A 22086-nucleotide genomic window follows, 5' to 3' on the forward strand; every position below is an offset into this window, starting at 1 on the left:
TAAACACCTTTTATGAATGTTTGACAGCTTCAGTGTGACCAACCCCACCCTCTGATAAATGATGAAATGCTTCACTAAAGTGGGCACAACCAACAGACAATGAGACTTTGCTAACTTAGAAACTTTTCTGCTATATTTAGCGAGTTCTTCCAAAACTTCCACAATTATAGTGACATTTTTTCTGTTTTCTTGGAGACGATTTATGGCATCAAACAAGCCCCTCTTATCGCTCTGCAGTCAGCCAGAGGAGAGAGGAAACCGTCTCCACTTCCTGTCTGCATTGCAAATGAGTCTCACCTGAGCAAAGCTGAGAAATGTTATCGATCAACTCTCACAATGCTCAGCAGTGGCGGAAAGCAATGGAGAGAAAAAGGACATTTTTTATGCAGGTTCTAAAGGGGGCTAAGCATTTTACTGAAGGATGTTTTTTCCCTATAGTTAACAACACACACACACACACACACACACACACACACACACACACACACACACACACAAACACACACACACAGCTGTACTAAAAACTGACATAAACAGTCAATAATCAAGTGGATGGTGAATAATGTGGTATTCTGCGATTCATATACAAACTATCAACATACATTTGCTGTATGTCTAGAGTTTAGTATGTAAACCGTCACAATAAATTCACATTCTGTTTCCCCAGATAAATCGATACATGGAGACGATTTCAGTGAAATACAGTGAGAAGGTTGAAGTCATTCATTCACCATCAGAAGTTTTCACAACAAGACGAGCCGCCTGCTATTGTTGGAGAGTTTTGATTTATTGTTTGTTTTAACTTGAATTCACTCCGGCACTTTCATGATGGCTCTCCAATTATTCAAGCGAGAGTGTTAAATACTCGCTCTAGGTGGAATCTGTGTCCTCCTTTTAGAAAATGGCAACAAGCGAAACGTTATCGTTACTCACGTTGTATCGATCGAGCCAGCCTTTTTTATTAAAACGTCTCTGGTGCTCTACAAACAACTGTCAAGTATTTTTGCAGAAGAGGTGGTCTTGGTCCATCTTGAGGACTTCTGCTTAGATCCGCTAGCTGTCCAGTGCTAACACTGTTAGCATTCTGAGCAGCAGTTGGTCGATTAATATTTCTTTGTTGGTTGAAATCTGCTTCCAAAATTTCATCCTTCTCTGATTCCATCCATGGAACTTTTGGTTGCAAAAAACCATCCATATTTGCATTATTTGTTCCTCTCCATTGCTTTCTGGATAATCCACAAAGTTCAAATCCTGTTTTTTGTAACTCAATATATGATAGTTTTTTTTTTTATTGAAAAGTTTTTGCCTTTTGCGGAAAAGGCCACAACAATTTAAAAATGTCTAATTAGATAACACCCCCAAATGAAATATTTCTGGGGGTGCTATGACGTTTCCAGGGGGAGCTATAGCTGATGCTCGCTATTCCATCTCCTGACTCACCGCCAGGAGGCGAAATGGTCTTACACCCAATCTTAGGGCTGGGAAGTAGACATCAAAAAATTCAACTGCAGTAGCCAGTGTTCAACCCACAGAGGGCAGCACTGAGACAGTCAAATATTACAAAATTTTAGAGAAATTGCATTAAAATGTCACATATTGCACAGAAACATAATGATAAGACCCTTAAGGACCAATTTAGACAGGTCAAGGTTGTCTAAATCTAAGTCCCAAATAAAACAAAAAAGTTGATTTGGGACTTAGATACTCTTTAAGTGTGGCACAGTGAAGTAGTTGGGTGCAACATTGCCCCATGTGGAGAGTGTATTTGTTTCTGTTTGTCTGTGAAGCCAACCTAATGGCAGGCAGCAGATCTCCAAACTACAAATATCCGTTAAACGGTTCAGTGTCTTCATGTGTGGAGTTTCCTCCAAAGCAGAATTAGTTTTCTGTATTTCATCTGTTTATTTCTAATTAAAATATGAAGACTGTATATTCAGGCATAATTTTAGTTTTAAATTTGAGATAACTATTGTTTATTTGATTGATTTTCATCGTGTTAGTTCTAATTTTATTTGATTATTTCAGTGAAACAGATTCATCTCTGTTGCATAAACGAATCTATTCACTCAATGAAAGAAATGACTCCAATACAACATTTAAATTGAATTTTGTCTTATATTAGGCTCACTTATCAAAGGAAGAGCTCGGCAGGCTGAGTTTTATTTCTCCTCCAGAAGAAGAAACTGCAGATAAAGAGGCTGACTTGCAGCCAGTCAGCAGGAGCAGATATTCACTGGTTTTTATTGTTGTTTTTAATTGAATATGGATTATAAATGTACGTTTCCCAGTCTGCTGTCTGGGTTGATCCAAAGGAAATTAAGAATAAGACAAACGTTCAGAAGTTTCTTTGTGTCAGGCTGTAAATGACTGACACCAAAGTTCAACAATCACCTGGTTAATATTCTTCAGTTCACAGATGATTCTACAGTCAAACCTTCCTAAAATAATTTCCTAAGTAATTTTTTTGTTACAAGTGACTTTGGGGTGGAAAAATCATCCCAGTTTTCTCTTTCTGAAAGCTGTTTTGGGCCCACAGAAAAAAATCACTTTTTGCAAAGAATGACTTGGACGATTATTAGCTGTATGAGTCACTATGATGTGTTTGGTATTTAAATGTTATTTATTTGTTCTTTTAGTAAAAAATCATTCTATTGATTACTCTGATGATCAGTACATAGGTCTCATGACATCACAGTTCTAGGAACTTTGGTACTGGCAGCCATCTTGGTAGGCAGATACTATGGAGTTGCTATGGCAACAATAAACAAGTCACAAGCTTAGAACCAGTTCTCGCCTCTGTCCTAACATTATAAGTACATTAAAACTATTACTGGATTGCAGTTTTTGAGTACAGTCCTCTGTGTAATAAGATAAATATTGGTGACTTGTTCTACTTATTGCCGAATTAGCAACATTAGCTTGATTAATGTAGCTTTTAGATCACAGGTGTCAAACTCCAGTCCTGGAGGGCCGCTGTCCTGCAACTTTTAGATGTGCCTTTGCTGCTGCACCTGAACAGAATAATCAGGTCATTAAGGCTCTAGAGAACTGATCCACACCAGGAGGAGGTCATGAAGACGTTTCATTCCAGTGTTTTGTATCTGTGGAACATCTAAAACCTGCAGGACGGACTGGAGGACTGGAGTTGACTGTTTTAGACCAGCTAAGACAGACATGTAGCCTACTTGTGTGTTACTGTACATGTGCTTACTCTGCCAGTCACCAGAAGCTCATTGTTCACCTGAAGAGTTTGTATGTCCTCCATTAATCCATTTAAACACTGATGTGTGCAGCCATGGACTCCAGGTGAGGCTCCTCCATGTTGTATAAACACTTTATATTCACTAAGTAGCAAACTATGTCATAGTAGGAGATCGGAGGACAACGCCAAATTTTCAGAATGTCACATTGTCTGACATGTTCCATTATCATGTCTTATATGGCGACAGCAGCCATTTTGTTGATATATATTTCTCTTGCACGTTGGTCCAGATTGTCACTATATTTTCTTTCTGTTGGTCTGGGAGTCATGGTTCATCTATGCTTTGTGCTTGAATACCAAGATGTTGTGGATCACTTCCAGTTCAGACTTGTGGGAACTATGTATTGATACATACTAAAAAATTGGCCCATATTTAAGTAACTACTTAAGCTTGTTTTATAAAATATTAAAAATGCTAAAAAGTAATTAAATTGTAGTCCAACAGAACCAGACCAGCTGAAGGTCAGGGGATTGTAAAACCGCAGCCAGAGTCCGACTGACCCAAACAGCTGAGGTCCAGCTCCGTTCAGCACAATTTAATTTATCTCCAGAAGATCCATTTCCTCTGTTTTTGAGGCTCAGTCTCCTCCCTTCTGCACAAAATTGAACCAATTTGTCCAACTTTAAAATCAGATTAAAGTGAAGCAGGCGGCGGTGAAGGGAGGTGCTGATGACATTCACAGTTCTTCCCTTCTTTTTGTGTTTCTGTCTAGAGATCAACCTGGGATAAATCAGCTTCTGATCAGGAATTAAAACAGCATCAAGCTGTCAACCCTTGTAATGAGAGTGTTTTTATCCTGTTAATGCCGTCAGTTTGGGGTTAAAAGGATCAAACTTTCAGTTTTGGGCTGTTAAATGGAAAACAGAGCGGAGGCGTGAGGCTGATTCACTGTTGGATTTTATCTCTTTGTTTTTCACTCTGTCATGACAGGGAGCAGGATCAGGTCACTGCTTATTATCTCTGCCTGGATGAAACTGCGCGGCACATTAACGCACATGTTCCTGTTGGTTTTGACATAAATGATTCATGAGACGCTGCCGTCGGTGTGTTAATAATCAACGCCTGAAGCATCCCTCTCTTCTTCTCCTTCGCTGCCTGACTCACGCTCCCTTTCTCCTCCCTCAGGTCTCTCCACCTGAACACCCAGAACCAGGGTAATAACGGCTAGAAAAAACAAGACAAGTCTAATCCTGCTGCCTCTCTTTTCCCTTCACTCGATATTCTCTCTTCCTGCAGCTTTACTATCACTTTCCCTCAGTTCACTTGTTTCTTCTTGCCCCTGGTTTCACAGTACGTTTCACTTCAGGAACGGTGGAAAGAGGCAAGGCGCTCGAGTCTGTTTGGCTGCAGTTTAGCTAGTTGGTTGGTTAGTCCAGCTGCTGGTCTGGTGGGTGATTTAGCAGGTCAGATCTGCCTTCAGAGAGGTTCATCATGTTGGCGTTGCAGCTGATCAGGAGACAGTCAGGAGGACTAAATGAGAAAAAAACAGAACAACATGGAGCTACCGGTAAGATCAATCAACAAGTTTCTGCTCCTTTAACTGATCTCCCCGGGCTTTACGGCAGAAAACATAAGCTTTTGTAGCAACTTTCACATATTATAATCATAATTATAATTATAATTATAAATACTGTTTACCTATAGATGAAGTCTACAACTCCCCCAGTGGCAGTAGTAAGAAATGCAGCAAGGATTTAGCGGCAGTTGAAAACCGCTGTAACTGCTTTACTCTTGAGGTAATACATTTGTCTGTGCCACTACATGTAAATACACAGGTTGATGTAAAAAAAAAAAGGCTGTGCAGCTCCTATTTGAAACCTAAGGTGAGCTCAATTTTTCTGATTTTTTGCAGTTTTTTAAGCCACCTCCCTTTGCTCTAAGCACTTGAGAAAGGGTAGTCCATCTAAACCACCTCCGGCCCTGTTTGGCAAAAATGTCCGCCTATGCTACATATACCTGTACAGGTGTGTGTGTGTGTGTGTGTGTGTGTGTGTGTGTGTGTGTGTGTGTGTGTGTGTGTGTGTGCGTGTGTGTGTGTGTGTGTGTGTGTGTGTGTGTGTGATACCTGTACAGGTGTGTGTGTGTGCATGTGGATATCCAGGATGAACCCGTGCTATGTTAAGCTCTGCCCCTCCCCCTACAACATTTCTGTTTGTTTACATGTTCATACACTGATCTGTTCATAATTTGGGGTTCAGTGCATTGCTTAAGGACACCCCTCTTCAACCCAACCCCCATCAAACCATGGCTGTTTAAGAAACCACATTTATTTGTTTGGTTCTGTGATCTGTTTTTCCGCAGTTTCACCACAGGACTGAGACTTTGACTGTTCCTGCAAACTAAGCTCTGCCTCCTCCATGCTGTGACCTTTGTCCTTCTTTTGCTCCGCAGCAGCTGAAAGGTTTCCTGCAGGGTTTCACCTTTTCTTCATGGCACGTCCTACAGACTTTTGACTTTTTATTCTGCTTTAGTTTACCAACAAGATTTTTAACACCAATCATGCTTTAAAGCTGCAGTTTGCAACTTTCATTAAAAAAAACATTGTTTGACATATTTGTTAAAATTGTCACCATGTTGTGACAGATTATGAGACAAATAATCTGTGAAAAAATCCATTTCTGCCTCCTCCTCTCTGAGCGACTATTACTGTCTGAAGAAATTAACAAAACAACCAGTTCCCCTGGATTGGCAGACTGGGGTGGTGGTCCCCCTGTTCAGAAAGGGGGACCGGAGGGTGTGCTCCAATTACAGGGGGGTCACACTCTTCAGCCTCCCTGGCAAGGTCTATTCGGGGATTCTGGAGAGGAGGGTCCGTCGGATTGTTGAACCTCGGATTCAGGAAGAGCAGTGTGGTTCTGGTTCTGGTTCTGGAACACTGGACCAGCTCTACACCCTCAGCAGGTCCTGGAGGGTTCTGGGAGTTCGCCCAACCAGTCTACATGTGTTTTGTGGACTTGGAGAAGGCGTTCGACCGTGTCCCTCGGGGAGCCCTGTGGGGGGTTCTCCGGGAGTATGGGGTACCGGGCTCCTTGATACGGGCTGTCAGGTCCCTGTAGGACCGGTGTCAGAGTCTGGTCCACATTGCCGGCAGTAAGTCGGGCTCGTTTCCGGTGAGAGTTGGACTCCGCCAGGGCTGCCCTTTGTCACCGATTCTGTTCATTACTTTTATGGACAGAATCTCTGGACCAGCCAAGGTGTTGAGGGGATCCGTTTTGGTGGCCTTAGGATCAAATCTTTTTGCGGATGATGTGGTTCTTTTGGCTTCATCAGGTCGTGATCTGCAGCTCTGCTGGCGGTTCGCAGCAGTGTGAAGCGGCTGGGATGGCGATCAGTGCCTCCAAATCCGAGGCCATGGTCTTGAGCCGGAAAAGGGTAGAGTGCCTTCTCCGGGTCAGGGGGGGTGTCCTGCCCCAAGTGGAGGAGTTCAAGTATCTCGGGATCTTGTTCACGAATGAGGGAAGAAGGGAGCGGGAGATCGACAGGCGGATTGGTGCAGCGTCTGCCGTCAAGCGGGCGCTGTACCGGTCCGTCGTGGTGAAGAGAGAGCTGAGCCAAAAAGCAAAGCTCTCGATTTACCGGTCGATCTACGTTCCCACCCTCATCTATGGTCATGAGCTTTGGGTCATGACCGAAAGAACGAGATCACGGATACAAGCGGCCAAAATGGGTTTTCTCCGTAGGGTGTCTGGACTCTCCCTTAGAGAGAGAAGCTCAGTCATCCAGGAGGGACTCAGAGTAGAGCTGCTGCTCCTTCACATCGAGAGGGGCCAGTTGAGGTGCATCTGGTCAGGATGCCTCCTGGACGCCTCCCTGGTGAGGAGTTCATGTCCCACCAGAGGAGGGGAAACCCAGGACACTCTGGAGGGACGATGTCTCTCTGCTGGCCTGGGAACGCCTTGGGATTCCTGGAGGATCTGGAAGAAGAGACTGGAGAGGGAAGACTGGGCCTCCCTACTGAAGCTGCTGACCCCACGACCCGACCGGGATAAGAGGAAGAAAATAGATGGATATCCATCCATCCATTTTCTAACACCCTTGGTGGTGTTGGAAGTGGTGCTGGTGCCTATTTCCAGCAAACGTTTTGGGCGAGATCAACAAATATGTAAACAAATATTTTATAGGAGCCACATACTGCAGCTTTAAGGGCCTCAGTTGCAGAGTTCTTGGGATTTTCCTGTTATTATTGAACTGAGAAGCTAGCAATGAAGCAAGCGGTGGCCACGCTAACCCAAAATGCTGAACTCTGTGAAGAAGCGAAAATGAGTCACAGTCAGAAGGTCAGAAATGAGGTCAAACTCCCCTCAACCTCCACCACCACAGAGTAAAAATCACGTCACGTCTGGCTCATCCTGGCCTACCACAGCAAATGCACAGAGGTAGGAGTGTAGTGATGTGGGCTTCAAGAGTCAAAGCAGCCTGATGACGTTTGAAAACTGTCTGCTCGCCAAATCCTTCAAACTGAAACTGAAGAAATTCAGCCTATTAACAACCTTCAGCATGTTTTTAAAGAGAATCTAAAAATCAGCTCAAAACTGAACAACTCAGAGGAAGTTTGTGCCCCCCGGCAGAGAATATTGGTGACCCTTCATTATTTTATTTTTGTCAGATGTTCAGTTGTTGGCCTTTAGGATCCAGAATCCGTTTGGACTCGATGTTTAGCCGTGTCGTCTGTGGTGTTTGTGTTCTGCGCGTTGAGTAAGCGTGGGCGTGCTGACTTCCTGCTCTGAGGAAACGCTCTTCCGACAGAGACAAACTGAAATGTTTCAGGTCTGTAGTGATGTGGAAACACAGATATATAACACACACACACACACACACACACACACACACACACACACACACACAGAGGTCTGTTCCAGCAGTTTCTGCTTCATCATAGAGAGAGACGCCTCCTCATCACAGCAGTTTATCAGACATCGACTTTGAGCCGATTCGGTTTCTGTCAGACGACTCTGGATTATGAGCCTCGTCTCGTCAGGAAGTTCATTCATGACAAAAACACGTCAGACGTTTAAAGTTAATTTAAAGTGAACCTGAGAAGCAAGAAAAGAAGATCTGCGGAGATCAGAATGGTGAGTGTGGTCAGGATTAACGTAGCAAAACAGCTAAAAGCTCAACATGTGTGGGGTTCGGAGAGGGAAAACTTTTGATTTGCATTCACTTGTTCAGGTATTCAGCTACAGATGAATAATATGAATAATACTTGAATCCATTCCTAAGATCTGGTGTTGCCCAGCAGAACCCAGCCAACATGGACAGTCAGAACCTGGTGGACATTTTTTTAAAAACTGCTTAATGTCAAACTAACAAACTGAACATGTAAATGTTGCTGTTCTGCTTGGTGTCCTAGTCAAATCTCTATTCTGTTAATGTTAATAATGATCGTATTAAGGCACAGGGAGTCTAACGTTATATTTGTATTCTGAATATAAATGAGAAACTTTGTAGAAATACTTAAATAAGCTGAAACATGAATGCTGCATTTTGCTGCATTTTGCTGCATTCTGCTGCGTTCTGCTGCTTTTTGCTGTTTTGCTGTAACAGGTTTACTGCTGCGTTTTGCTGCTTTGCCTTTTGCTGCTTTGCTGCTTTTTGCCTTTTGCTGCGTTCTGCTGCGTTTTGTTGCTTTTTGCTGCTTTTTGCTGCTTTATGTTGCTTTTTGCTGCTTTTTGCTGCTTTTTGCTGCTTTTTGCTGCATTTTGCTGCATTTTGCTGCATTTTGCTGCATTCTGCTGCGTTCTGCTGCTTTTTGCTGCGTTTTGCTGCGTCCTGCTGCGTTTTGCCGCGTTCTGCTGCTTTTTGCTGCGTTTTGCTGCTTTTTGCTGCTTTTTGCTGCGTTCTGCTGCGTTCTGCTGCGTTCTGCTAACCTGCACTTTAAATTTTCATATTTGAAATGTTTTTTATTCTGTGGCACTAATGCCAACTTTACACACTGATTGTGAAAAGCTGTTCGATGCAAAGAGACAGTGTGATGTGGATGTGATGAGGTGTAACACAGACCCAGCTCTTCCAGCTGTACTAGAAACACACTGCAAATAAATTATGCTCAAATAATTATTTACAGCATTACAGGATAAAAATGCAATATTTTCTTTCTGTAAAATAAAACACCATTACAGTTATTTATTGTAAAATCAAATTAAATTCCACATAAATGTGATAAAAGGCCACAGCTAAAAACAAGTTTGTTTTACTGCAACTTGTTTCGGCCTCTTATACTGACTGAAATATATCAGATAAAACCAGACTGAGAAGTAAACTACACAAAGTACTGAAAACAAAATGTAATAATAAAAACCATCTAAAAAGTGGCTCAGATAGAAATGTCTTATGTCTCGAGCTAAAAGTAGAGTGTTGAAAGAAATGGACACAGGAAATTTTATTTTGAACTGACTTTAGAGCATTAATTTATTAACACATTCCATAGATTCTAATGCAATAAACATTTTAATGTAAATGCTCCAGACGGAACCTTTGTGTTCACATGTTTCTGGTATGTCCATAAATCTGTTGCACTAGTTCCATCCGCTAACAGCAGCGATGAAGCTTCTTCTGTCGGCTCACTGAGGGTTAACTTCTGCTTCTAAATGATCTGATTGCTAAAAGGAGTTAGCATGTCAGTGAAGCTATGTTAGCCTAAAATAGCACCTCAATGCTAAACATGTAGCAGCTAATGCTAATGTGAGCTTCCACACTCTACATTTGCAAAGAAGCTCCATGAATGATCAGAGAAACACCGTAAAGCTGAAAGTCTGACCAAAACGTCTATAAGTAACAGATTAAAAGCAATAAATATATTGTTGAGTTTATTCCTGTTTATTCCATAATTTAGCTGCAAAAAGGGTTTTTCAATTGAAAATGTTGCTTATTTTGTTGATATGTGGTTTTTGATTGGAATGCAGTGATGCTGTGTTTGTGCTTCTGCAGCATGGTGTTGAGGTGAGGAGCTGAGTGCAGCTCAGAAAATAAATCGTCTTCAACAGAAAACACTCATAATGAGCTCATTCAGCTCCGTTCCTGCCGAGGAGCCAGTGACGCCCCCGCCACTTACCACGCCCCCTCGGAAAGCCTCAGTCCGCCTCCAGGAACGGTGAGCATCCTCCCGGAACCGGGACTACAGAATCAATGAGAATCATTTGGTTTCCTCAGCTGGACAATTAATGCACAACCCAATGCACACCAAATATATTTACACTCTCTAATCACTTTGGTTCCATCGTTGGAACTCAACTGAACCTGAATGGGAGCAGATCGCAGATGTGGAGCTTAAATAATAAAAACCATACAGAAAAGGGATAAATAGAGATAAATTAGAGATTTTCTGTACAGAATTAAATTGGATTTGATTGAAACTGAGTTATTAGAAGTCAAGTGTGAATTTAAAACTATACGTGACATTAAGTAGAGATTTATGTTTACTTGATTAAACTGGAAATTAATTTGAATTATTCAGAATTTACTTAATTAGAACTGAACTGGAATTGACTTGTGTTCACTTTATATTAAGTTTACTGGTGAAATTCACTTGATTAGAAATCAGTTGAGTTTTCAAACACATTGACTTTGTTGCTGCTCTTTCATAGTTAAACTCTTGAGTCAAGAAAATTAGGTTTCGTCCAGAAGGGAAAGAGTCACATTTAATCCTCTAACTTCCAGTTTATTTCTAAGATTTTCTGCTGCGTTTCAAAAACAATTTCAACTAGTAGAAAGTTGCATCTAAAGAAATCTTTTGCATGAATGAAGCAGTTTCTAAAAAACATTTCTCCCATCTAAACATCCGCAGAATGTAAAAGATTCATATAAATTTTGTTTATTTTTAAAATCTTTTCAAAACAATTATTTTATTTTCAAAAGGCGGGGTTCCAACCTGTCGCTGCTATTGGATGTGAGCAATCTGGGGGCGGAGTCAGTTTGTTCTGTGACCACGCCCAAAGAGGTGTGGCTTCAGCTGCTGCACACCTCGTCCCGATCGCTTGCACATGCGCAGTTACAGGAAGCTGCAGCAGACACCAGCGCTCTGAACACAGAGTACCAGGTAAGGTTCCTCTGAAAGAGTTGTCCTTCAAAGACTGAAGCAAAGCCGCTTTAAAATGTTATTAGCATAGAACCACAGATTTAACACAATGAAAATTGTCCCTTTTTATTTTAAAAGGTAAAAATAAAACATTTCATAAATCTTATTTCAAAAATCTTTAAGAAAAATTATAAAAAAAGTTTTGGTTTAATCTGTCAAAGTATTGATCTCTTGGTGATGAAAAGCTTTCCAGCATTTAATAAATAATAATAATAAATAAGAGTAAACTCATTAAGTTGGTTGAGGCTAAATATTTAGTCATCAATCAAACATTATGCTCCAAATTAAATATTTAGCAGGGATCTAGAAAAAATATTTAGTTAGCGCTAAGCTAGCTACATATTTAGCTAATTATCTGTAAATTTACTTGCTGATCAGCAGAAGTGGACTATCAAAATAAAAGCTGGGTCCAGAGAACCGCTGAATTCACCTGCTGGTGAAACTGAGTCACTTCAACGCTGATGTCCCTGTAGATCAGGGGTCTCAAACTCCAGGCCTCGAGGGCCGCAGTCCTGCAGCTTTTAGATGTGTCTCTGCTGCACCTGAATAGAATAATTAATGCTCTGGAGAACTGATCTACACAAGGTGGAGGTAATTAAGACATTTAATTCCAGTGTTTTGTACCTGTGGCTCATATAAAAACTGGTTATAAATACCAGAATCCACTAAAACCCAACATGACTCAAAATGATACAAAACCAAACCCAAAGTAATAAAATCAAACTGAAGTTCTGTTCAGTGCTGCCTGCTGGTTGAATGCAGCTGCCCAGCAGGAAGAATGTGAGTAAATGTTAACGTCCAACATGCTCTGCTCTCCTCTGCAGAAAATTCCTCCGAACTTTGTGAGCGCGGCCGAACTGGACGCTCCGGGACACATGATGAAAGACAGATACAAAACCATCCTGCCCAGTAAGCGCCTCAGCAGCAGCTCTGCTGATCTTATCTTCTCCTCCGACTCAGCACTGCGGTTTGCTTCTCAGACCCAGAGACTCGGGTGATTCTGAAGAACCTGGAGGAAGAACCGGGTCCAGATCGCTACATCAACGGCAACTATGTCAGGGTGAGAGCTTTGCTTTGCTTGGAGTCAGTTTGAAACGTCCTGCTGTCAGAAAGTATCTGATTTACACTTTAATAAGAAAAAATGCAGATTAAATCTGATCTGTGATCTGAAACAGGTGAGACGTGAACAGGAACGTTTTTACCGCAGTGAAAAACATTTCTAAGAATGAAAACACCGATTAGGGTTTCACTTTGGTCAAAGTGGAAAATAAATAGTCATTTTTTCTGTTAATTTTAAATGTTAACTATCTGTGGAATCAGTACTGGTGAGATTTTCCATTTAATCCAAAACTGAAAAGTTTTACAGCAAAATTTATTATTAATAAAACAAGCCATCAACTCTACTTCATTCCATCATGAAGATGAACATTAGAAATGAAAACTCAAAAATGTGTCATCACTGGGTTTTTCAGCAGATAAAGGTCCAAAATATACGGAGAAATCAAACTGTGGCTCAGACTAAACAATCATCTGCATGCAAGTTTCCAATTTCCAGGAGTTTATAAAGCTTCTGCGTGATTTAAAAACTGTAACTGATGACCAGTTACAGTAGATCTTAATCATCCATTTTCTAACACCCTGGTCCGTACTGGGGTTGGGAAGGTGCACTGGGAATCGAACCCAGGACCTTCTTGCTGCAAAGCAACGGTGCTACCAACTGCACCACTGAGCAGCCAAATATTAATGATTCTCCATGAAATCTGAAGACATGCTGAGGTGCATTTTGTGACAAACAGTGAAACAAAGATGAACTATTCTGCATCATGCCGAGAGCAAATCCAGCTGAAAGGATCGTCATGGCAGTAAAGATGGCCGCCGTGTCTGGATGGATGTAGGTAAAGATGGCCGCCGTGTCTGGATGGATTTTAACGTTGTTGGGAGCGACAGCGTGGTCAGCAGATGAAGGAAGCTGATAAAAAGCTAACAGCTTTTCCTGGAGCATTGACTGCAGCGTCTGACCCGGTTCTGTTTGGACGTGGAGTCGGACCAGGAATCTGAGTCCGTGATGCGTTCACTGACTTTCATTGCTTCATTATTATCATGATCAGAAATTGTTTACGTCCAGATTCTTCTTCTGCTGCAGATTTATGACGCATGTTTCAGGTTAATGATGGAAAAGTCAGTAGGATATAATTTAGTGGTCCACCTTATTTCAAATATTGAAGTTAGTTTTGTGATGTAGAGGTCAAAGGTCATGTAAATGTTACTTTCTTGAGAATCAGTAAAGATATAAAAAGGAAAGTTGATGAAATGTGACATGAGCGTTGAAAACCCAGAGGAAGTGGAAAGATTGGATGTTTATATGAGCATCGTTCGCCTGCTGACTGAACGTGGCCTCAGGTTGACGGAGTGTGTGTGTGTGTGTGTGTGTGTGTGTGTGTGTGTGTGTGTGTGTGTGTGCGTGTGCGTGTGTGTCTGTGTGAGTCCTGTGATGTCCAGGACGTCCCCCGCCTCAGCACCGACCCCCAGTTACAGACGGAGAACCAAATGAATCAGAACGAAGGCAACGTGCAAAAAGAGGCTGGAAGACAAAGAAACTGTTATTTCCAGGGCAAAAAGGTTCAAGTTGTGCATCTTCTGCTCAAGTTAAAATGAACACGTCTGCTGTTGTCAAGTTGCCTGATTATTAAAGTGTCACAGCTGTTTAATTAGGTTCAGCAACAGAGCAACGTGTTGCCCTCTGGGTTTTATTAAAGAGAAGAGAAGCTGGTTGAGAGTGTGACAGCTCCGTCACTCAGCGTGGGCGTCTTCTGGTTCATCTGTTTTCTAGACAAACATGTGTGTGTGTGTGTGTGTGTGTGTGTGTGTGTGTGTGTGTGTGTGTGTGTGTGCGTGTGTGTGTGTGTGTGTGTGTGTGTTTCTAATGGCTAGATAAAAAAGAAGTTGAGGTGCAAACTGTCAGTTTGTCAACATGGAAATCTGACAACCAGGAAAACCACAGGAAGTGAGGGAGGAAGTGACTTGTCCCTGACTCACCCCCTCTCTGCCCACGCATCCCTCTCTCCGCCGCATCAGGAGTGTGTGTAGAGTGTGTGTACTAACAGTTTTCATGAAGCTGGCACCTGCAGCTCCGTCTTTTGGCTCAGCTGCTCTGATACGCCTGGCCGGTGACTCGTGAGTTGCCGGTTGAACGCCTGATGGTTGATTTTCAGGAGCAAAAGTGTCTTAATCATTAACTTCCTGTTTAATGATTAAAACCAGCCCACGTCAAGGAAGTGGGTTAGGGTTTCAGAAGCTGCGGGTTGGTTGATGCAATAACCAGAAAACAGCAGATGAAATGAAGACAAATAAAAGTTACTGTGTGAAAAACTAAAGTCTGTCAGAAGAAATGCAGAATTTTATCAGTCAATCAATCAAAATTTATCTGTCACACATTTCAGCAGCAAGGCATTTCAAAGTGCTTTACATCACAACAACCACAAAAACACAAAGTCATGCAACAGAGTCAACATTCAAAACATTGCATTAAACCATTTGATCAGTTTTTAACTTCTAAATGTTTAAACAAATGATATAAAATCCATCTCTGATTCAGTGTAGATGAGAAAACATCAGCAGCAGTAAGAAGAAACGGAGGAAAAGACTTCCTGAACGTTTAAGGCACGGCGGTGGAGGAGTGATGATCTGGGCTGTAGAACCTGGGGAGCTTGCAGTAACCGTGTTTCCATCAGAAAGTTTTACGGCCATTTTGAGAAATCATTTCAGAAACTCAAAACAAGTTCCTCAGTTTGGTGAAACAGTTTTTATACTCGGTGAGGTGATCAAGTTTTCATGTTTCTGCTGGAAAACGAGCTGATTGGAACGAGGAGAAGGAAACACGTTGACAGCTGCTTCATCTGTTGACCTAACAGGGATATTAATATTGATATTAATATTGATATTAATATTAATATTGATATTGATATCAGCCGACATTCCCATTTCAGGCTGTTCCTGGTTTAAACGTTTAAAGGTGAATTGTTCTTTCCTGGACTGGATTCGTTGTTCGTGTTTCCATCAACACAACGAGCAGTTCAACATTTTAACCAGTAAAACAAATAAAAACATTTTAACCAGTAAAACAAATAAAAACATTTTAACCAGTAAAACAAATGAAAACATTTCTGACGTTTCCAAACAGGAAGTGGTCAAAGCATACAGAGGTTACTGTCACAAAGTTCAACTCTAAGCTGGTATTAAATTAGTAAAATTCTTTGTAACTGAAAATTTGAAAAAACCTCCTCAGTTTGGAAAAAAAACGTTTTTCCATTTCGATTTTTGGAAACTTAGTGAATAAGTTGTGAGGTAGTTTATCTCACACCACTGATCCACTGCTGGAATCATCCCAACGGATTCTCTTCTCTTCAGAAAAATGACCAGCTGGTAAAAAGCAGCAGGTTCCTGAAAAGCTCTGATTGCATCCAGCTGAACGCTGAATTACAGACCCTGGAAAACTCTTCTGGTGTGAACGCTGGATTTTTCTTCATGGACGTAACGAGTCATCTGTGAAAATGTAACCAGTAAAACGTGTAGAAATTTCTTGTGTAGAGAGTAAAACTTTGTCAGAAAGATAAATGCTGAAGTGAAGCACAGATACCTGAACAATCTACCAAGTACTTTTACTGTTTTACTTTATAACTGCTAAAAAAAGGAACCGTGTTGTTCTGCATTTGAGTCTTTGGGCTCTGATGGTCTGGACCTCCTGCAGGGCTACAGAGGGGCTCCCAGGGCCTTCATCGCCACCCAGGGGCCGATGCTGCACACTGTGGGAGACTTCTGGGACATGGTGTGGCAGGAGCGGAGCAGCATCATCGTCATGGTGACCAAGCTGAAGGAGAGCAACGAGGTGCGGTGGTTTGTTTCTCTCTGTGGAATCATCACCAGACGGTCGGCGGCGTTCAGCGTCTGACGTGTGTCTGCTCAGAAATGCGAGCCGTACTGGCCGAGGGACGGGACGAAGGTGGAGGAGGAGGACGAGGACCGGCAGGACGAAGGACGGACGAGTCGCTTCGGCAGATTCCAGCTGAGAGTTAAAGACAGCCGGGAGAAAAACGGCTTCATCATCACTGATCTGCAGATCCAGGTGAGTCCAACACACAACTAAATATTAAATACTATTTCTGTTCTGTACATATCCATCATTCACTTTAAAAGACTTTTGTCCCTGAAACTGTATGTAAACTTCTGAACTCTGAAAAATATTATCACTCAGTTTTCTAACATTCAGCAAATTGGAAAAGAAATTGGTGATTGTAGCTAAAAGAAGAAAAGTTTAAACTCCAGACAGTGAGGAAAGTTCAGTTTGTGTTTGTAAATGGAGGATTTTTAATGCCTGAGCTGATCAGAACCCGGGTTGGTCCAAACTCCAGCTGCATCGACCCATCAGGGTCTGTTGCTTTTATAGTTTTAATGAAAAGAGAAAGAGAAAAATAATAATACAAAAGAATAAGAGTAATCAAAGTAAAATATCACAACATAAAAGTTATCAGGCCTCAATTAAAAGCCAAATAATAAAAAGTTTTAAGGATCAATTTAAAATTGGTTACTACCTTCAGGAGCCTCTAGATGTCGCTGTTTTCCCATCTTCAGGTTTCTGATTTCATGTTTCAGTTCCTGATCCTCCGTTTTGGATCGACTTCAGTTTCTGTCACTAAAACCTTTTAGTGAATAAACAGATGGATTCTGCGTTTCCTCCTGGCAGCTTTCAGAGGTTGTTGATGGTCCAGAAGCTCCATGTTTGTTCTGTTTGTTTGTGGGAAGGTTCTGAAGAAGCTTCATAGTCTCTGTCATCGTCACCTTCGTTTTCTGAATCATCTTTAACGAAACTCCAACTCCTCCCACCTTGAACTGTGTTCCAGCTGAACTCTGAGTGCCGACCGGTCAGACACTACTGGTTCAGCTCCTGGCCCGACCACCACATCCCAGAATGCATTGCTTCTCTGCTGAAGCTGGTGGAGGAGGTGGAGACCTACAGGAAGTCGCTCGAGCCGATCGCAGACACCGTTCCTGGTAACGGACCAATCATTGTCCACTGCAGGTTGGTGTTTTAAAAAACTGCTTTAACCTCCAGCTCAGTGCAACACAAACTCATTTTAGCTTCTGTTCTCCAGTAATTTAAGGCACTTTTTAATATGTTGAAGAATAAACGGTTAATTTGCAGAAGAGACATTAACAACCGGTGCTGGAGAGACTGATCCCAACCAGACAGACCTTTCTACCTCACTGTACATTGGTTTCCTTCCAGGTCTGCTTCGATTCTTAAACTTTAGTTTTACTGGTCAGGTGGTTAGTTTTAGTCTTTCCAGGCTACAGGAGGAGAGGAAGGTGGAACAGCCTGAGCATGGAGACAGCAGAAAACTGGACTCTGCAGCAGCAGGTTTAAGAAGAACGGCTTTAAATGGGAGCATCATGAACCAAATTAATCTCTTCCTTTATAAAACAGCATCATAAACACCAGCATTATTCACAGCAAATATTTATCCCATCATCTAAACACCATGATCTACTGCTAACAGCTCAGACCAAAACTAAAAACCAATCTGAGGTTCCTCAGAAACAACAACACAACAGTCCTGATGGAGCAAACCTGTTTCCTCTTTAGCCAGCAGAAAAAAACTGTTAAAAGTGAACATTATGACAGATAAACTGTGATTTCAGCTGAGCAGCAGGACCAGGCTGAAATGTCTCAGATGAGAGCGGTGAATGTGTCCAACCTGCTTCCTGTCAGAGCGAAGCGGCTTTTCCTGAGCAGCCGACCGCAGACTGGAGGCAGATAAACTGCTGCGGTGTGAAAACGGCCCAGAAAGGTGGCCTCTCTGCCCAATCTAACCCGAAACTTCATTCACACCCAACTTCAAAGGCTAACTCTGAAAAAGTAGCTCTACCACAGTGAGACCTGGCTGCAGCAGTGGCGCCCCCTGGGGGTGGCCAAGGGAGCTGCGGCTTCCTCTGGGTAGTTTCTGACCACAGGTCTGGCTCCTCCAGCGAACACCATCATTTAACGAAGAATTCAACAACCCACTGGCATCTTCTTCCATCAAGACATGAGTAAGAACCGGCTCCCATCAGGCGTTTCGGTCTTCAGAGGTAAAAACACCAGAGCTGGTCCAAAATGGGCAATTTACAAAAACACAACAATAAAATGTTTTCCTGAATTCACAGAGATTTTACATTTACTTTCCATTCACTTCCTTCTCCAGCCTGACACCTTACCCTGCACCTCACCACTCCATGCCTGACCCAGAACCATCTGTTCCTCTGTGGGGCCCTCGGTCCCATGAGGAGCAGTGGGGCCTCACAACCTGGTATTTATAGGGAAAATTACCACATGACAAGTGGTAAAATCAGTTTCAGCTCGTTCCCACTCATTCAGACATGAGAGGAATCCTGGAAACGAGGGATGAACCAGTTCCAAACTGGATCTTAAACTCTGTGAGCCAGTCTGACCCGATGTGTCAGCTGAAGTTCTGCAGACAGGAGAGAACATTTTGGCTCCAGCCTTTTTCCTGAAAGCTCCGTGTATCTCAATAATGATCTTGCAGTGAAACTCTAAGCTCTGGTGTTGTGTCCTCAGCGCAGGCATCGGGCGGACGGGTTGCTTCATAGCCAGCAGCATCTGCTGCCAGCAGCTCAGAGAAACCGGACAGGTGGACATTCTGGAGACGGTCTGCCAGCTCCGACTCGACAGGTGAGGTCGTCTGAAGGTCATTTCGTTCGTACCCGTCGCTGCTGAAGAACGTTGTTCAAAAGCCTGCAAAGAGTGAATGTTTCCTCGCTTCATGCTGTGGTTCTCTGACCCGTCTGGCTGACTGACGGCGTCCCGTTCTCTGTTTCTCCACCTGCTGATGGAGAACTGACCACAAGTTCTCAGTGGGGTTCAGATCATCAAAGGTCCAAAAGCAATTCGCAAACCTGTAGCCTCTCAATATCAGGGGAAAATCAGGAGCGCTAACAGTGCAGCTAATTTTTCATTTAGCAGGTTAGCATGCTTGCTAACCATGAGAGCACTTACCACTTACCTTCCTCTGAGTTAAATTTTCTAATTTCAAATAACAGCTGAATATAAATTTGTTTAAAACTGATTTTTTATTTGATACTTTCTGATTTTTTATTCAATTGATTTTATTATTTACTGTTATTATCTTTTAATTGATTTAATATATTTTGTGTGGTGTCTTTGAGTGTCAAGAAAGGTAGCTATAAATAAAATGTATTATGACTATAATTATTATTTACTGGGCTATTTTATCTGGGTGATTGTCATTAGTAGAACCAATGTTTATTATTAATATTTTAGGGCAGCTAGTTTTCAGATTCTTTCCTTTCCTACTTGATCAGAAATCTTCTCCACACTTTGCAGATCTACACATACCTCCTGCAGCCAGTGTCAGTTAAGCTCTGCGCTGGTGGCTTCTTTACTCTGACAGGCTCTCCTTATCAGGGGCCGGTTCTGGTGCTAGATGGACCGTCCTGGACACTGAAGTTCTTTTGCATAAAGTTAGAAAACGGTTCTTGTCCCAACGTTAAACACCAGAACCTTCGTCTAAATGTGACGCTTCTCCTCTTCTGTCCTGTGCAGGGGTGGGATGATCCAGACCACCGAGCAGTACCAGTTCCTGTACTCCACACTGGCCCAGTACAGCCGCCAGCTGCAGCAGAACCAGGTACAGAACCTCCCACAGCCGAGCCAGAACCTTCTTTAGAGGAGTCAGTCAGACCCGCCTACTGCCAAGTTTTACGAAGTCAAGAGAAACGACTTTCTGCCTCTCAGTGGAAGAACTGCCAGTCTAACCGTGATTTCTCCCCATCAGGACCAGAACCAGACCAACACAGAGTCACAGAACCAGCAGACTCCTGAGGACCAGGCCAGCGTACGGCTGCAGAACCTTCGACTGCAGAACTGAGAAAAACCAGAACCCACAGAACCAGCAATGCCCTCAAAGAAATCTGAGGAAAGCAGCAGAGGAGAACCGGGAGAACCAGGAGAACCGAAGGGACGCCTCATGAACATCAGACAGGACTGACTGGAAACCGGGTCCATCAGGGCAGCACAGCAGAACCAGAACTGGATCTTCTGTTTTGGCTCTGTTTCTCTTTGGAGAACCCAAAGAACCAAAATGTTCATCGAGGACTGAAAAGAGAAATAAAAAATTTGGTTATTAAAATGAAATCAATTTATTGTTTACATGTTTGTGTTTGTTTCTCAGAGAAGAGCAGAGCTGAACCCGACCAGCAGGTTCTGTTCAGTCAGCAACTAAATCTCCACGGTTCATAAAGTTAGTTTAAAAAATAGGAACTTTTGAACTGAACTGGAAGCTTTAATGAAACAAAGTCTGAAAACTTTCTTCAGATTATTTTCTGGTTATTTGCTTCAGTACTCTGTGTTTTTTTTATCAGAAAGGTATAAATTTAGGTTTGTTTTAAATTAAAATATTTGTGCTTCTTGATGTTTCTGAACAAAAACAGCATTTCGTTGTTGGATAAGCAGAAAGTCTGAGACTCCTGAATGCGGGAGTAGTGCAGTACCACTAATGAACAGTAGATGTCAGCAAAACATCTTCCATCTGACATGATTCCTAAACGTGAAGCTGCTGGCAGATTGCAGTTATCACAGTTTAATCAGAAACCACCAGGAACTGCTTACTGCAGTATTACCTGTTATATTACTGTTATATACCTGTCAATAATATATTTGTCTGTTTTTTGTTACTCCAGTTTCCTCCCACTGTCCAGAAATATGACTGCTCAGTTGATCTCTCTAAATCACATGTCAAACTCGAGGCCCGCGGGCCAAATCCGGCCCCCATAGCCTTTTTATGTGGCCCTTTGGCGCCAACCATCAAGATAATACTGTTTAAATGTTATTTAATCATTTAAATCAAAACAGTTTTTGTTTATTTTCTGTCAGATTTCATCAATCAGTCCCTCCAGTTTCTTGCAAATTATTGTAGAAATTCACACAAAAATCAACAAATCCCTGCACTTTTTTGTACTAATGCATATCTGTGAGTTTACTGCAGATTTTTCCACAAAATGGTCAAAAACATTTGGGTTCAAGTGATGCTAACAGCTGCCTCAACCTTAATTGATGTCAGATATAGTCCAATATTTATACCGTCATACATAAACACAAATAACGTAAATATTTTTAAATTAGCACCACAAACCGTTTTCAAAAAATCACAAAAACAATCTCGTTCTCCTGGAGGGACTGAAAACATGTTCAATATTATTTAATTTTAAGAATTCATTAATATGTTATCGGTTTTATCCATTCTGGCACAGCCGGCCCTTTAAGAGCATTCATGATCTTGATTTGCCCCAAAACAAAAATGAGTTTGACACCGCTGCTCTAAATTATCCTTCACGTCTCTGTGGCAACGTGGCAGGAACAGACAATGGATGGATGATTTATGACACAACACAACAAACTGAAGAAGTCCAAACCCTACCTCACTATTTTAAAATGCGAAACATGCTATTTAATGATGTTCTAATGGGGAACAATGGGAACTCATTGTTCCTACAACTTCTGAGTTAAGATGTAACCAGACTATAAATAGAAAACATTAGATTATCGTTAGAATCCATGCAGTGAACCAACAGAGGTCAGTGTTTTAGAACTCGTTATATATTTTCTGTTTCTGCCTCGTCTTTGCTCTGCTCTCCTCTGTCTCCTCTACCAACCCCACCCAAACCGGAAATACTGCC

The 22086-nt window shown here is 42.0% G+C and overlaps 1 protein-coding gene across 3 annotated transcripts; it reads left to right on the plus strand.

Annotated features, from left to right (window-relative positions):
• Positions 1–4558: 4558 nt before the first annotated feature.
• On the plus strand, positions 4559–20545 carry LOC122836170 (tyrosine-protein phosphatase non-receptor type 7-like). 3 transcript variants are annotated; one of them, XM_044126099.1, is made up of 12 exons: positions 4559–4770; positions 4908–4999; positions 10191–10353; positions 11118–11298; positions 12162–12246; positions 12318–12397; positions 16085–16222; positions 16301–16459; positions 17235–17413; positions 18950–19063; positions 19955–20039; positions 20187–20545. In XM_044126099.1, the coding sequence occupies exons 3-12, from the start codon at positions 10259–10261 to the stop codon at positions 20277–20279; spliced, it is 1209 nt and encodes a 402-aa protein (XP_043982034.1). In that variant the 5' UTR covers positions 4559–4770; positions 4908–4999; positions 10191–10258; the 3' UTR covers positions 20280–20545. The 3 variants fall into 3 exon arrangements, with proteins under 3 accessions (XP_043982034.1, XP_043981890.1, XP_043981974.1); XM_044125955.1 differs by lacking the exon at positions 4908–4999; XM_044126039.1 differs by lacking the exons at positions 4559–4770; positions 4908–4999 and adding an exon at positions 8122–8335.
• Positions 20546–22086: the final 1541 nt, after the last annotated feature.

Source organism: Gambusia affinis, linkage group LG01 (genome assembly GCF_019740435.1).
Source record: "Gambusia affinis linkage group LG01, SWU_Gaff_1.0, whole genome shotgun sequence".
Classification (NCBI taxonomy): Eukaryota; Metazoa; Chordata; class Actinopteri; order Cyprinodontiformes; family Poeciliidae; genus Gambusia; species Gambusia affinis.

Excerpts from the sequence above, each read along its gene's own strand:
- LOC122836170 (XM_044126099.1), top strand. The coding sequence starts at position 10,259 with ATGAGCTCATTCAGCTCCGTTCCTGCCGAGGAGCCAGTGACGCCCCCG. Across the intron at positions 16,223-16,300 it reads AGCTGAAGGAGAGCAACGAG|AAATGCGAGCCGTACTGGCC; the intron begins GTGCGGTGGTTT and ends GTGTCTGCTCAG. Across the intron at positions 19,064-19,954 it reads TGCCAGCTCCGACTCGACAG|GGGTGGGATGATCCAGACCA; the intron begins GTGAGGTCGTCT and ends TGTCCTGTGCAG.